General features: G+C 39.7%; 1 protein-coding gene across 1 annotated transcript in view; it reads left to right on the forward strand.

Moving 5' to 3' along the window:
• The window catches only part of LOC110543549 (transcription initiation factor TFIID subunit 1-like), an 82528-nt gene that overhangs the window by 18546 nt on the left and 48876 nt on the right, over nt 1-15106 (forward strand). Inside the window, 11 exon segments of the mRNA XM_060376867.1 lie at nt 3701-3901; nt 4036-4177; nt 4512-4642; nt 5917-5994; nt 7425-7574; nt 7746-7865; nt 8108-8283; nt 8934-9112; nt 9431-9641; nt 10136-10301; nt 14694-14905. Of these exon segments, the coding sequence (XP_060232850.1) occupies nt 3701-3901; nt 4036-4177; nt 4512-4642; nt 5917-5994; nt 7425-7574; nt 7746-7865; nt 8108-8283; nt 8934-9112; nt 9431-9641; nt 10136-10301; nt 14694-14905 (1766 nt within the window).

Raw genomic sequence — 15106 nt, forward strand, 5'->3', positions numbered from 1 at the left:
CTAGCACTCAGGGAGGCAGAGGCAAGCGGATCTCTGTGAGTTTGAGACCATCCTGGTCTACAAAGCGAGTCCAGGACATAAAAGGCTACACAGAGAAACGGTCTTGAAAAACAAGAGAAGGAGGAGGAGGACGAGGAGATGAGAGTCTTATGAGAACAGGCTGGCCTTCAACTCCTGCTACCTTTTCCAGTACTTCCCAAGTGCTGGGATTATAGGTGTGTTCCATCACTACAATGCCTAACTTACTTTTGTAGTGTGTGGGTATGTGTGTGAGTGTATGGATACATGTGCATGCAGAGGTCAGCTGGATCTTTTGCTTTTGTGTTTCTTCAAAATATCACACAAATGGCCCTGATGGACTGACTTTGAGGGATTTGTAAACCTCTGTCTAAAATTTCAGAATCCACGTCTCCATCATCTGCACCGTTCTCAGCATCATCTTCATAGTTTCCATAGAACAGCTACTTAGACTCTGTGCACTGAATAGCTTTCCCAGTCCAATGTTCCAACTTCCCCAAAACACACAAGAGTCAGGTATTTCACAGCAATAGCTTATGATCCTGGTGCCAGGTTCTGTCTCAAGATTTCTGTGATAGAGTACCATGACATACCAGTATTTACATGGTGAAAAGAGAGAACTGAATCATGCAAGTGGTCTACTTGACTTATACATGTACTGTGCTAACATACATGTGCCCACACATCTGTACATGTACACATACCTATACTCTCTAAAGGAATGAAAAATGTAATTAAAAATTGGAAGATGATTTACTATCTTTTGTAATTCTCTCTACAATGAATGTTTATTTTAATTTCTCAGTCACGTGGTGGTGGCGCATGCCTTGAATGATGGAACTTAAGAGGCAGAGGCAGGTGGATCTGTGAGTTGGAGGCCAGTCTGTTCTACAGAGCTAGTTCTGGGATAGACAGGAATACACACAGAAACTTTGTCTCAAAACCTCCCTGCCAAAAAAGAATTACAAATGTCCACTAATGTAAAAATCTCCCTTTTTAGTGTTCATTAGTAGGATTTTTTTTTTTTTTATTAGTTTTTGTTGTTGTATCTGTGCGAGGGTGTCAGACCCCCTGGAACTGGAGTTACAGAAAGTTGTGAGCTGCTGTGTGGGTGTTGGTAATTGAACTTGGGTCCTCTGGAAAATCAGCAAGTGCTCTTAACCACTGAGCCATCCCTCCAACCCTCATTATTAGGACTTTAAAACAATTTAATTTTATGCTGTGTGGTGGTGATCACAACTTAATCCGGTCATTCAGAAGGAGGAGGCAGGTGGATCTCTGTGACTTTGAGCTTGGTCTACAGAGTAAATTCCAGGATGCCCAGCACTGTTACACAGGAAAATCCTGTTTTGATAAAAAGCAAAAAAAAAAAAAAAAAAAAAAAAAAAAAACAAAACAAAACAAAAAAACAAAAAAAATAAAACCAGACAAACAAAAAGTAGTATCTGTGTATGCACGCATAGGAGTTCACCTGTGCAGATAGAAGAGGATGTGTCTGATTCCTTGCATCTAAAATTATGGGTATTTTCAAGCTGTCAGATGTGCATGTTGAGATTAGAACTCCAGGCCTCAAGACAGAGCATCTAGTTTCTGTGTCTCTGTCAAATATTTCTGTACAATTGCACTTTTGTGTTTTTGTTTGTTGTGCCCTCTTAGCAGACATACTTTGCTTCATTGTTTTTTTAATTAATTAACTAATGTATGAGAAAATCTTCTGAAGCCAGTTATGGTGTTAGCATGCTGTAATCCTATTCAACAGTCGGAGTGATACAGGAAAATTGCCTTGTTTTTAAGTCTTTTTTGGCTTCTGTGAGACCATATCCTCCTAAGTTATTTTGTCATCACATCTTGTGAGTGAGGCTGTAGGATAGGAGAATATTACCATGTTAATTATGAAGCTCTTCAAAGCAGACCTGTGGAATATACGCATTTTGAGTGTCCTGCATTTTGCAGCTAGGAAAACTTAAGCTCAGAAACTTTGACTTGTGTGACTTCATACAGTGTCCAGCAAAGGCTGTTTCTTCTGAATCTGAATACCTTTTTTGAGTCAAGAACTCTCTCATATAGCCTGTGTTGCCTCAGACTTGCTATGTAGCCATCAAGGATGACCTTGAACTTCTGATACTATTGCAAGAGCTGGGATTATGGGTATGGGTTATAATGCCTTTTCTCTAGCACCATTAATTAATTAATTAATTTGTGTGAGTGTGTGTGTGTTTGCGCTATCTGCACGTGTGGAAGCCAGAGCCGGAGGTCAGTGTTGGTTGCATTCCTGTATTACCTACTATCTTATTTTTTGAGATGACATCAACTCTCATAGATCTCAGGGTTCATAGCTCTTCCTAAGCTGGCAGGCTAGCAGGATTAGAGGACCTTCTTGTCTCCACTGTTCCTCTTCCTTCCACCACTGGGATAATAGGCTTATGCCTCTGTGCTAGCTTTTTTTTATGTGAGAGCTGGGGATGTAAACTCATGTTCTTACACTTGTACAACAAGCACTTGACCCACTGAACTATCTCTCTGCCACATTTTTTTTCTTTTTTGTTTTCCTCATTCAACCATGCTAGTCTCAAATTTACTAATGTAGTCAAAGCTGGCTTTGAAGCATAATCTTTCTGGATTTCTTTTGTTGTTGTTGTTGTTATAATTAGAATAGTGACAATTTATTACTATTATTTGTATTACATATGCAAGAAAGTAAATTTTTCCATAATTTTGATGAAAGACAGAGAAAAGAAGTCCAAGAACTAGGGACAAAGACAGAAACAGCAGACATTAGGCTATCAGTAACTGACAAAACATCAAAGACATACTAGCAATGGTACTCAGCCCCACAAAAACAGAATAAAAAATTGTAAAGAATTTACAGTAATAATAAACTGTAAAATAATAAATTGTGAAAATTCATTTACAAAGCTTTTCTTTAAAAAAAGAAACAAAATTAAAAAGTCATGGTTTATGGATATGGTTTTTCACATTTTTAGGAGACCAACTCTCAGAGCAAACTTCCTATTCTGACTTTTACAATCTTTCTGCCACCTCTTCATAATTATCCCTAAGCCTATTGTTTTATAATCTCAAAACTGATTTACAAAGAATTTTAAAACAAAGCATAGACATTTTTATCCTAAGCAACTTGAACACAGTATCCATCAAATTCAGCTCAATTTATGACTATGAATTTCAGTGAATATATATATATATATATTTAATTTTGTTCTTTTCTTATCAGTTACATTTTACCTAAATCTAGCATTACAGAATATCCCACTGTGCCTAGCTTTGACTCATTTTTTTTTTTCTTGAGAGACAATCTCCTGCCTGGAATTTACAATGTAGCCCAGGATGGCCCTGAACCTCCTGCCTCCCACTCCAGAATGTTGGATTTCCAGCATCCATTGCCATTTCTGGCGCTATTTTTAAAAAGGTTTTCTTTCTTTTTGTCTGTTAGATTCTAAAACAAAAAACACAAACAAACAAAAAAAAAACATAACAAAAAATAAACGGTAAGTCAAAAATATTAAAAATAATCTTGTTTTATATATCCCATGTATTTTGCTTAATTTATTGTATAGACTTTAGATCAATGATCTATATAGAAGCAAATTCTCTCCATTTTCAATAGTTGGCTGAATTTTCTAGAGCTTCTCTGTAAATGAGTTTTGTGGTTTACTTTCATTAGGCATTTGAGAACAACCTTTTTCGTGCCCCAATTTATCTTCATGAGATGCCAGAGACTGACTTCCTGATCATTCAAACAAGGCAGGGCTATTATATTCGAGAAGTAATGGATATTTTTGTGGTGGGCCAGCAGTGTCCCTTGTTGGAAGTTCCTGGTCCTAACTCCAAACGGGCCAATACACACATGCGAGAGTTTCTGCAGGTAAGGTGGGAGTTGTGCTAAGAGGCATGTGCTAATAGGAAGATGAAAACACATCTGTGCTTAGTTGGGGGGAAGGGAACCCGGTAAGGACTTTTGTCCTTTATCTAGTAAAATGTATTTGGCTCACTGGACAGGTTTTTATTTACCGCCTCTTTTGGAAGAGTAAAGATAGTCCACGGAGGATCCGGATGGAAGATATAAAGAAAGCCTTTCCTTCACATCCAGAAAGCAGCATCCGGAAGAGACTAAAGCTCTGTGCTGACTTCAAACGTACAGGTCATCAGTGTGACTACTTGTCTTCTCCAATGCTCTCATAATCCCAAAGACTTTCAGTTAAAATAAGTCATTGCTAATAGAATAGAAATTGCTGGCTGTCAAAATGAGAAGGTGCCAAATCTTGTCACTGGAGGCCTTGATTTTTTTTTTGATAATTTGATGCTAATTGGTTACTAATAAAGTCCATTTTTATATCTGTATGTCTTACATAAGATATAAGCAGGATGTTTGTTGACTAGGCATATCTAGGGCACTTCTTGGTTCAGTGTCTGTTTACTCTACTATTGCTTTTGGGTCTTTAGTATTCAGAACAGTTTCCCTGTATCTTTTCCAGGGATGAATTCAAACTGGTGGGTGCTGAAGTCTGATTTTCGTTTACCAATGGAAGAGGAGATCAGAGCTATGGTATCACCAGAACAGTGCTGTGCTTATTATAGCATGAGAGCTGCAGAGCAGAGACTAAAGGTGAGGCTGTTCCTGATAGGAACTGCTCATGTTCATATTTCTTTTCAAAGAGATAAAAGAGAATACTGTAGTCATGATAGCTACTAGATTAGTTCCAGTTAGTCAACAATTTAAACTGCATGAGGTACTTTCTGTGAGCATGGACTCTAAGGAAAGCTACAGTGTAGCTAAGTGTCAGTGGGAGGCTCAGTGAAGGAGTTAACTGCCTTGTCTTAAAAATGATAGTCTATTCATTTGAGTTGTATCTCTTCTGTAAAACAAGCCGGGACCTGTCTTCTCTGATTCCCAGGTTGGCAGAGAAGATAGCTGGAAGTGTGGTTTAGAGATGCACATCATATAAATCTGTCTTAATTAGGGTTTGTATTGCTGTCTTACACAGGAAAACATTGGGGTTATCTTACAGTTTTAGAGGTTTAATCCATTATCATCAATGACAGGAAGCACAGTGGCATGCAGCCAGATTGGTGCTACAGAGATGGAAGGAAGTTCCAAATCCAGATTGACAGGCCACAGGAAGAGAGCATTTGAGACCTCCAAGGCCACCCACACTGACACACTTCTTCCAACAAGGCCACATCCCCCAATAGCGATCCTATGGAGGACATTTTCATTGAAATCACTGCAAAGCCAAAACAGAAAAAGGGCAACTGAAAATTTCTGTAGTTAGGATTTTAGGTTGTTTACTTTTTAAATGGGCCCTAACTATCCACATGTCCACATAAGTTTCTTTGAAACTTTTGTCGTGGGGGGAGACCTGGAGAGATGGCTCAGTGGTTAAGAGCACTGGCTGCTTTCCCAGAGTACCCAGGTTCAATACCCAGGACCCACATGGCAGCTCACAACTCTCTGTAACTCCAGTTCCATAGGATCCAACACCTTCACACAGACATATGTGCAGGTAAAACACCAATTCACATAAAATGAAAAAAAAAAATAGATCATTTAAAACGAAATTCCAAAAAACCAAACTTGTTGTTTGAGCCCAGGTCCTTGCACATGCCAGGCAAGCATTCTACCATTGAACTGTTTCCCTAGTGCATCAAAATTCCTTGGAATTTGGCATATCTTCTAGTAGCTCAAGGATCTCAAGGATGTATAACAGTAACACATACATTAGCAATTACAGTATCCATTTTCCATGAAGATGGTCTGTTTTATATATATATATATATATATATATATATACATTTGATATTCAGTAAAACTGTTTTCAGAAGAAAAAAAAATGAGTTCTTCAGTTTACTTTATTTATGCATAGAATTGTCCTCTTTCAGGATGCTGGCTATGGTGCGAAGTCCTTTTTTGTGCCTGAGCGAGAAAGTGAAGATTTCCAGATGAAGATTGACGATGAAGTGAGACTTTACTATTTTTTTTCTGATACAAAATCTTGCTTTGTGATGCAGTCTGACCAGAAACTTTAACTCTTCCTACCACTGTCTCCCAAGTGTTAAGAGTATAGACACACCACCATGCCCAGAAACACTTTTTTAATCTTGATTGTATGAATGTGTGTCTGTGTGTGGGTGTGTGCACATAAGTAAGTGAATGTAGGTGCTTATAGAAGACCAAAGACATTGGTTCCTCTGTATGTGGAGTTGGTTGTAAGCTACCTGACATGAGCATTGGGAACTGAACCCAGGTCCTCTGAAAGATCAGCAAGCTTTCTAATCCCTAAGCCATCTCTCCAGCCTGTCTTCTCTCTCTCTCTCTCTCTCTCTCTCTCTCTCTCTCTCTCTCTCTCTCGCTCTTTCTCTCTCTCTCTTCCTGTGTGTGTGTGTCTGTTCCTCTCTTTTTCTTTTTTCTTTCACTCTCTTTCTTTCCTTCCTTCCTTTCTTCCTTCCTTTCCTTCTTTTTTTGTGTTTTTTTTTTTTGTTTGTTTTGTTTTGTTTTTCATTTTTCTTTCAACAGGGTCCCTTTTTTGTTGTCCTTGTCATTTTGGAACTCACTATGTAGACCAGACTGGCCTAGGATTCACAGAGATCTGCTTGCCTCTGGATTCCAAGTGCTGGGATTAAAGGTGTCACTATACCTGGCCCTGTGGCTTTCTTAATTTAAAGAAGACTTTTAAAGATTTATTTATTTATGTGTGCCTGTGTACATTATCTTAAGAGGGGATCATATAGATCTCTTACAGCTGTGTTTACAGGCTTTTGAGAACATAGGGCTTGTTATGTGTGTGTTTGGATGCACTGTTCCGCCCTTATGAGCAAATGCTTTAAATCACTGAGCCATCTCTATGGCCCTCAACTCTTGCTTTTATTAGTGCTTCTCGTTATCCCTTTCAAAATGAAGGTTTAGGGCTGGTGAGAAAGCACACATCTGTAATCCTCTCACTCTGGAAGCAGGAGGATCAAATATTCAAGTTTGAGCTCTAATTCATAGGGAGTTTCTGACCAACCTGGGGTAGAGACCCTACTATAAAATAAATGAGAATAAGTAAGCCATTTGTGTAACTGGACAATCAAATGCAGTTGTCCTTATAACTATGAGCATTATGTATATGGGTACAACACTAAAAACTGAAGTTCTAGGGATAATGGACTGAAGAACATCGCTGTTCCACATAGTTCTTATCCAGGTTGCACTCTGACTCTTTTTAATACCATGATTCAGGTACCAGAGAAGAGAGCTGAGCATTGGATAGCTGCTATATTTAAGTTGATGTTTGGATAATTTAGGAAACTGTGAATGGGATCAGGGTAGTTATTCTACCCATTTTAGATAGTGGCTAGGCATCAACCAATATTTTCCTCAACCCTGAGAATCCTTTTCTTTATCTCAGGTTCGTACAGCTCCTTGGAATACTACAGTGGCTTTCATTGCTGCCATGAAGGGCAAATGTCTTCTGGAGGTGACTGGAGTAGCAGATCCCACAGGCTGTGGTGAGGGGTTCTCCTATGTGAAGATTCCAAACAAACCAACACAGCAGAAGGTGAGGGTCTTTGAATTTCTTTAAATCACAGAGGAAGGGATGAGGGTTGGGAAATACAGATGAATAGAGTGGAGGTCCTGGAAATGGTTCATTTCCCTGAATAGCATATATACTACATTTCTACTCTTAGGAGATCAGTTTCATATTCTCACTTGTTTTTGTTTGAGATAGGGTGATAAGGAGCTTCAGCCTGTGAAAAAGACAGTTACAGGAACAGATGCAGACCTTCGTTGCCTGTCTCTGAAAAACGCCAATCAACTTCTTCGTAAATTTGGTGTGCCTGAGGATCAGGTGAGTATAGACAAGGGGAACTCCGAGTATGAGGCTTTCTATAGATAGAGAAACGGTAAGAAGGTATTGAAAGGAACCATCTGGGGTCTTTATGTCACACATATCATTCTAAATACTTTACCAAATCTTTCTTAACTTCATTTAGGTTTTGTGTTCTTGTCTATGTGTCCCTACTGTGGTCCTGGTTTGTAATTTTATGTCCCTGAATGAGTTATTTATGTGTAGCTCTGTGTTTTTCTCAGATTAAAAAGTTGTCCCGCTGGGAAGTTATTGATGTAGTACGCACAATGTCAACAGAACAGGCTCGCTCTGGAGAAAGCCCCATGAGCAAATTTGCCCGTGGATCAAGGTTTTCTATGGCCCAGCAGCAAGAACGTTACAAAGAGGAATGTCAGCGCATCTTTGACCTGCAGAACAAGTATGTTGATTCAGTAGTTTAGGAATTTTAAGCTGGAAATGGGTGGTTTCCTGTACGTGTTTTCTTTTGAACTACTAAGACAAATACTTTATCACTAAACTCTGTCTCCAGCTCCCAGGTACTATATTTCTGTTTTGAGATGAGGTCTTGCTATGTAGCCATGCTGATCTGGAACTTCCTGCTATGTAGGATAGGCTGGCCTCCTGTATCTATTTGTTTTAAGTGTGGTGATGAGTATATTGTGTCCTCTGGTGACTTAATAGTTGTGTGACAGAATAGTAATGTGCTATTAACGTGATCCATGAATGTAAATGTTGTGGTATGCTGGAGAACTGAGCAGTGCTTGGGAGGCTGAGACAGGGAGGATAATCCAATTTAAGTCATTCTTGGGGTAGAGGGAGGAAGAGCAAAGAGTGAGAGTCTCTTTCAAGAAAATTAACAAAAGTGGACTGTGTGCTAGCTTTTCTGCAATTCTGCAAATCTGTGAAATGTATAGAAAGATGTAGTTTTCTGTTATGGTTCCATATGTTTGTAGATATGTCCATACTTTTGAGTATTTTTTACAGTTGATTTCTCAGTTTACTACTCAAGCCTACTTCTTTGTACACTCATATTTCCCCTGGTCTTTAACTTTTTTCCTCTCTTGCTAGGGTTTTGTCATCAACTGAAGTCTTATCCACAGACACAGACAGCAGCTCAGCTGAAGACAGTGACTTTGAGGAAATGGGAAGGAACATAGAGAACATGCTGCAGAACAAGAAAACAAGCTCTCAGATATCTCAGGAGCAGGAGGAGCAGGAACGGAAGGAACTCCAGCAGATGCTACTGGGTAAGGGGGCTCCTAAGACAAGAAGAGGATCAAAAACGGGGCTTGGGTACCTGCAGGGTATAACTGAGTCCAAGCTGGAGGCAAATTAGAGAATGATTGTAGAGAAACCTGGAAATGATGTGGCTACATTTCTACAAACTAGACTGCAGTCTGTGGGGAATAAGTCCAGGTGTGTGTTTTTACAGGTAGTAACAACCCTGCTTTTAATAGAACTGTAGTTTTATGGCATGCTGAATGTCTCCATTCAACCCCAAGAAGAGGTCATTTGGGTGTTATGGGGAATATTTCAAAAACATTTTCTTTTTCACCTTGCATCAGCAGGTTCAACAGCAGCAAGAAATAATCACAGAGATGATGATACAGCTTCTGTAGCTAACGTTAACCCTTCTGCCACTGGCCGCTGTCTCAAGATTTATCGAACATTTCGAGATGAAGAGGGGAAAGAGTATGTTCGTTGTGAGACAGTCCGAAAACCAGCTGTTATTGATACTTATATGCACATACGGAACACAAAAGATGAAGAATTCGTGTGAGTTTTTGTTGTGTTGCTTTTGAGTGTGGCATGGAAAATGATGATGGAGACACACTATGTATGTGAGCTGTAGTGATAGGAATATACACAGTTATTCCTGGAAATCTGCTGTTAAGTAGGACCTTCTTGTCTTTAGATCTTTGGATTTGACCAGAGCCAGATTACTGGGAAAATATCCAGGTTGGCTACGTTTGGATTGTGGCTGTCTTGCAAAAGTCATTCCTACAATGGGGGATTTGACAGAAGGAGCAGGGATTGTAGACCAGTCTGGATTGCAAAACAGTGTCTCAAAAATCACCAGCAAAATATTACCTATTATTCAGGACTTGGACTGAGAAATGTTACTCAATATATGTGGGGGACTGACTACCAAGGAAGAGGAAGTTTATCTCACCGTAGTGGGTGAATTACATACATTCTGTGATAGAAGCTTTCAGGATACTCATCTTAATTTAGGTTGCTTAAGGTCCTGTATTTTTCCTGTTCTTCAGTCAGAAATTTGCCCTTTTTGATGAGCAACATCGAGAAGAGATGCGAAAAGAACGTCGCAGAATTCAAGAGCAATTGAGAAGAATTAAACGAAACCAGGAAAAGGAGAAGCTGAAGGGTCCTCCTTTGAAAAAGCCCCCAAAAATGAAGGAACGTCCTGACTTAAAAGTAAGTAGAGTAAGCTGGGCATGGTTGGCACATACCTTTTTAAATTAATTTTTATATGAGTTACAGTTTATTCACTTTGTATCCCAGCTGTAGCCCACTCCCTCATTCCCTTCCAAGTCTACCCTTCCTCCCTCATCTCCTCCCAACCTCTCTCCAAGTCCACTGAGAGGGGAGCACCTCTTCCCCTTCCATCTGACACTAGTTAATCAGGTCTCATCAGGACTGTCTGCATTGCCCTCCTCTCTGGCCTAGCAAGGCTGCTCCCCTCTCAGGGGGTTGTGGTCATAGAGCCTGCCACTGCATTCATGTCAGAGACTGTCCCTGTTCCCCTTATGAGGGAGCCCACTTGGATGCCAAGCTGCCATGGGCTATATCAGTCCAAGGGTTCTAGGTTGTATCCATGAATGGTCCTTGATTGGAGTATCAGATTCAGAAAAGACCCTTATGCCCAGATATTTTGGTTTGGTTGCTCTCCTTAAGGAGCTCCTGGCTTTTCCAGGTCCCACTATCTCCCCCTTCTTTCAGAGGATTCCCTGCACTCTACCCAAAGTTTGGTTAGGAGTCTCAGATCTGCTTTGATACAATGCTGGGTAGTGTCTTTTACCACAGAGATCTTCTGTGGTAGGCTCCTATCCTGTTGCCTGTTTTCTTGTTTGTCCTTCTGAGTGACGATTGATCATCTTACCCAGAGACCTCCTTTCTTGGAATCTTTAGGTATACAGATTTTAATATGATTATCCTATATTGTATGTCTAGTTTCCACTTATGAATGAGTATGTTCCGTGTGTCTTTTTGCTTCTGGGATAACTCACTCAGAATGATCTTTGCTAGATCCCACCATTTGTTGGCAAATTTCATAATTTTCTTGTTTTTAATTAGTAAGTCGTATTCCGTTGTATAAACATTCCCCAGTTTCTGCTTCCATTCTTCAACTGAGGGACATCTGGGTTGTTTCCAGGTTCTGGCTATTACGAATAAAGCTTCTACGAACATGGTTGAACAAAGGTCCTTGTTGTGTACTTGAGCATATTTTGGATATACTCCTAGGAATGGTAAAGCTTGATCTTGAGGTAGTGTTATTGCTAATTAGCTGAGAAAGTGCCAGATTGATTTTCAAAGTGGTTGTTCAAGTTTTTATTCCCACCAGCAATGGAAGAAGATTCCCTTTTCTCTACAACCTCTCCAGTATATATTGTCACTTGAGTTTTTGATCTTAGTCATTTTGGTGAGTGTAAGGTGAAATCTCAGGGTCGTTTTGATTTTCATCTCCCTGATTACTAAGGACGTTGAGTGGTTCTTTAAGTGTTTCTCTATCATTTGATATTCCTCTAAGGAGAATTCTCTGCATAGCTATGTAGCCCTTTTTTTTAAGTTTGAATACTTGATTTGTTGCTGTCTATCTTCTTGAGTTCTTTATATATTCTGGATCTTAACCCTTTGTCAGAATTGGGTTTTTAAAACTACTTTTTCAGTCAGTAGGCTGTCGTTTTGTTCTGAGGACAGTATCCTTTTCTTTATAGAAGCTTTTCTGTTTAATGTGGTCCCATTTATTGATTGTTGGTCTTAGAGTCTGTGCTGTTGGTGTTCTGTGCAGGAAGTTTTCTTCTCTGCCAATGAGTTCTAGACTCTTACTCTTAGACTTTTTCTTCTAACCAATTTATCTTGCCTGGTTTCATGTTGAGGCCTTTGATCCACTTGGACTTTAGTTTTGTGCAGGGTGATAAATATGGATCTATTTTCATTTTCTGCTTGTAGACATCCAGGTAGACCAGCACCATTTGTTGGAGATGCTGTCTGCTTTCCATTGTATGGTTTTAGTTTCTTTGTTCACAAATTACATGTCTGTAGGTATGTGTATTTATTTCTTAGCCTTCTTCAGGTTCATTGATCCATGGTTCTGTTTCTATGCTAGTACCATGCTGGGGTTTTTTTTTTTGTTTTTTTTTTTTTATTATTTTTTTATTTTTTCAATGCAGTTTATTCAGGAACATTGAACAATCCTCGGACCCTGGGGAAAGCCAGCCCACAGCTTAAATAGCCTCTGGGTAGCCAACCCAGGCGTGCCACGGGGGCAATGCAGATAGGTCCACATACATGGAAGCAAGCCAGGTCCTCGGCCTTAGCCAAATGTGGAGTTGTTCGTGACAGAGAGCACTCACCATCGGGAAGGTGGAAGGCGGAAACCAGCTCCATCTTTAAGGCATAGCATTCCGAAGCTCTCTACAGTTCCCCCTTTTTGTTTTAGACGCATCAGGCAAGAGTAGAGGTCTGATCTCTGATATTAGAAATAAATTGGGACTATATTTTATTATTACTGCTTTGTAGTACAGTTGGAGATCATGGATGGAGATACCTCCAGACAATCTGTTACTGTACAGGATCATTTTGGAAATTCTGTGGTTTTGTTTTTCTATATGAAGTTGAGAATTTTTCTTTCAAGTCCTGTAAAGAATTGCATTGGTAATTTGATGGGAATTGCATTGAATCTGTAGATTGCTTTGGCAGGATGGCCATTTTCACTATGTTAATCCCACTGATCCATGAGCAAGGGAGATCTTTCCATCTTCTGATATCTGCAATTTCTTTCTTCAGAGACATGAAGTTTTCCTTGACTAGAACTTTCACTTGCTTGGTTAGACTCACACCAAAGTCTTTTTTTTTTTTTTTATTAGTGGCTATGGTGAAGGGTTTTGTTTCCCTAATTTACTTATTGGCCCTTTTGTCCTTGGTATACAGGAGTGCTTCTGTTTTTGGTTTCTTTGTTTTGTTTTGTTTTGAGTTAATTTTGTATCCAGCCACTTTGCGGAAGGTGTTTATCAGTGAAGGAGTTCTCTGGTTGAATTTTGGGGTTGCTCATATATGCTATCATATCATCTTCGAATAGTGATACTTTTGACTTCTTCCTTTCTGATTTATATCTCTTTTGGTTGACTTAATGATTTAGCTAGAACTTCAAGTACTATGTTGAAGAGTTAAGGAGAGAGTGAGCAGACTTTTGGCACATATCTTTGGTCTCAGCACTTGTCAGAATCAGGCAGATCTCTGAGTTTGAGGCCAGCCTGATTTCCAAAGCAAGTTCCTGGAAGACCAGTGCAGTTTTACTGAGAAACCCCTTTCTTGAAAACAGCCACAACAAATGTTAGTATAGTCTAGCCAGGTGTGGTGGGACTCCCTGTAATCCTAGCACTTGATAGGCAGAGGAAAGATTGTGAGTTTGAAACACAGAGAGTCTCTGCCTCAAAAAGAAAAGGCAAGTAGAGAAATGTTTTGTGATATGACCACAGCTAACAAAGCAAAGGGAGAAAGTATACATTTTCCCTCAGCTTTTGTCATAATTGCTGACCAGAAATGAAAGCAACATTGTGGGGTGCTGGATTATATTATTTGATAATATACCTGTCACGACATCTGCCTTCCCAGCACTAGGGAAGCTGAAGCAGGAGGATTCAGGAACAGAGCAGCATAGCAAGTCCGAGCTCCTCTGGGCTACATGAGACCCTTGGGAAGAAGATACATAAACAAACACATACACTTTACTGTAGGATTTGACTATCTTTGGTATATTTTATTTATATCCATATACTTTTGTTATTGTACGTCAGACCCAGGACATGGTGTGTATTAGCTAAGTGCTCTCCTGCTTACCTATTTACCCAACCTCACAATCCTTCCTAACATGGCAGCTCACTAAAAGAAGGGGCTGGAGAGAGGGCTCAGGGGTTAAGAGTGCTTACTATATCAGAGGACTGGGGTTTGGATCTTAGCACTTTTGTTGTGTGGCTGCTGAACACCTGTAACTCCAGCTTCAAGGAATGTAACACTCACTTCTGTCCTCAGTAGTTACCTATACAAAGGCTTGTGCATACACATCACTTCACATACATAGAAAACATGCCTTAGGAACAGAGTTAGAAAAGGACAAGAATACATAGCATCCAGGTTGTTTTTTCATCACTTAAGTTAAAGATTCAAAGCACTGTTACATAATGTACACAATGAAATAAGGTATCTGTTGCAATTGGAAAGATCTGTGAACCTGGATTAGAAGATCTGGGTCTGGTTCTGCTACTTAGTAGCTTTGTGACCTTAACCTTTCTAAACCAGTTTTTATAAAATGTTGTCTGTTCACTGGAAGGTGGTGGTGAGATCATTTAATCTAGCATTCTGGAGGCCAGGGCAAGTGTCTCTCAGAGTTCAGGAAGCCAACCTGGTCCCTGGAGGAAGCCCAGGGCAGCCAGAGTTACACAGAGAAACCCTGTCCTGATCATGCCCCTTCCAGAAATGTATCATGACTATTCTTGTTTCTCCCCTCCTGCATATACATTTCTTACTAGTTTTGACATGTTTTACCCCATTTACATCTAACATGTTGATTTTTTTTTTCTGTTGCAGCTAAAATGTGGGGCATGTGGTGCTATCGGGCACATGAGGACAAATAAATTCTGTCCCCTTTATTATAAAATAAATGCTCCATCTTCTAACCCGATAGCCATGACAGAGGAACAGCAGGAAGAGCTGGAAAAGACAGTCTTTCATAATGATAATGAAGAACTTATAAAGGTTGAAGGGACCAAGATCATTTTGGGAAAACAGCTCATTGAGAGGTAAGGGACAGCAGGCAGGAAGTGCTGTAGGAAGATATGTTCAAGGTTGATGATGATGTTTGGTAGTTGTAAATGTGATGTGATTGTTCTTTCAAGTGGATCTAGGAGTTATGGGAGTTTTAGATTATCACCATGAATGTAATTTTTCCTGGTAATGAAAACTACAGTGATCATTAGTGTGCACTACTTGCTTTGTACACG

This window comes from Meriones unguiculatus, assembly GCF_030254825.1.
Source record: "Meriones unguiculatus strain TT.TT164.6M chromosome Y unlocalized genomic scaffold, Bangor_MerUng_6.1 ChrY_unordered_Scaffold_35, whole genome shotgun sequence".
Lineage (NCBI taxonomy): Eukaryota > Metazoa > Chordata > Mammalia > Rodentia > Muridae > Meriones > Meriones unguiculatus.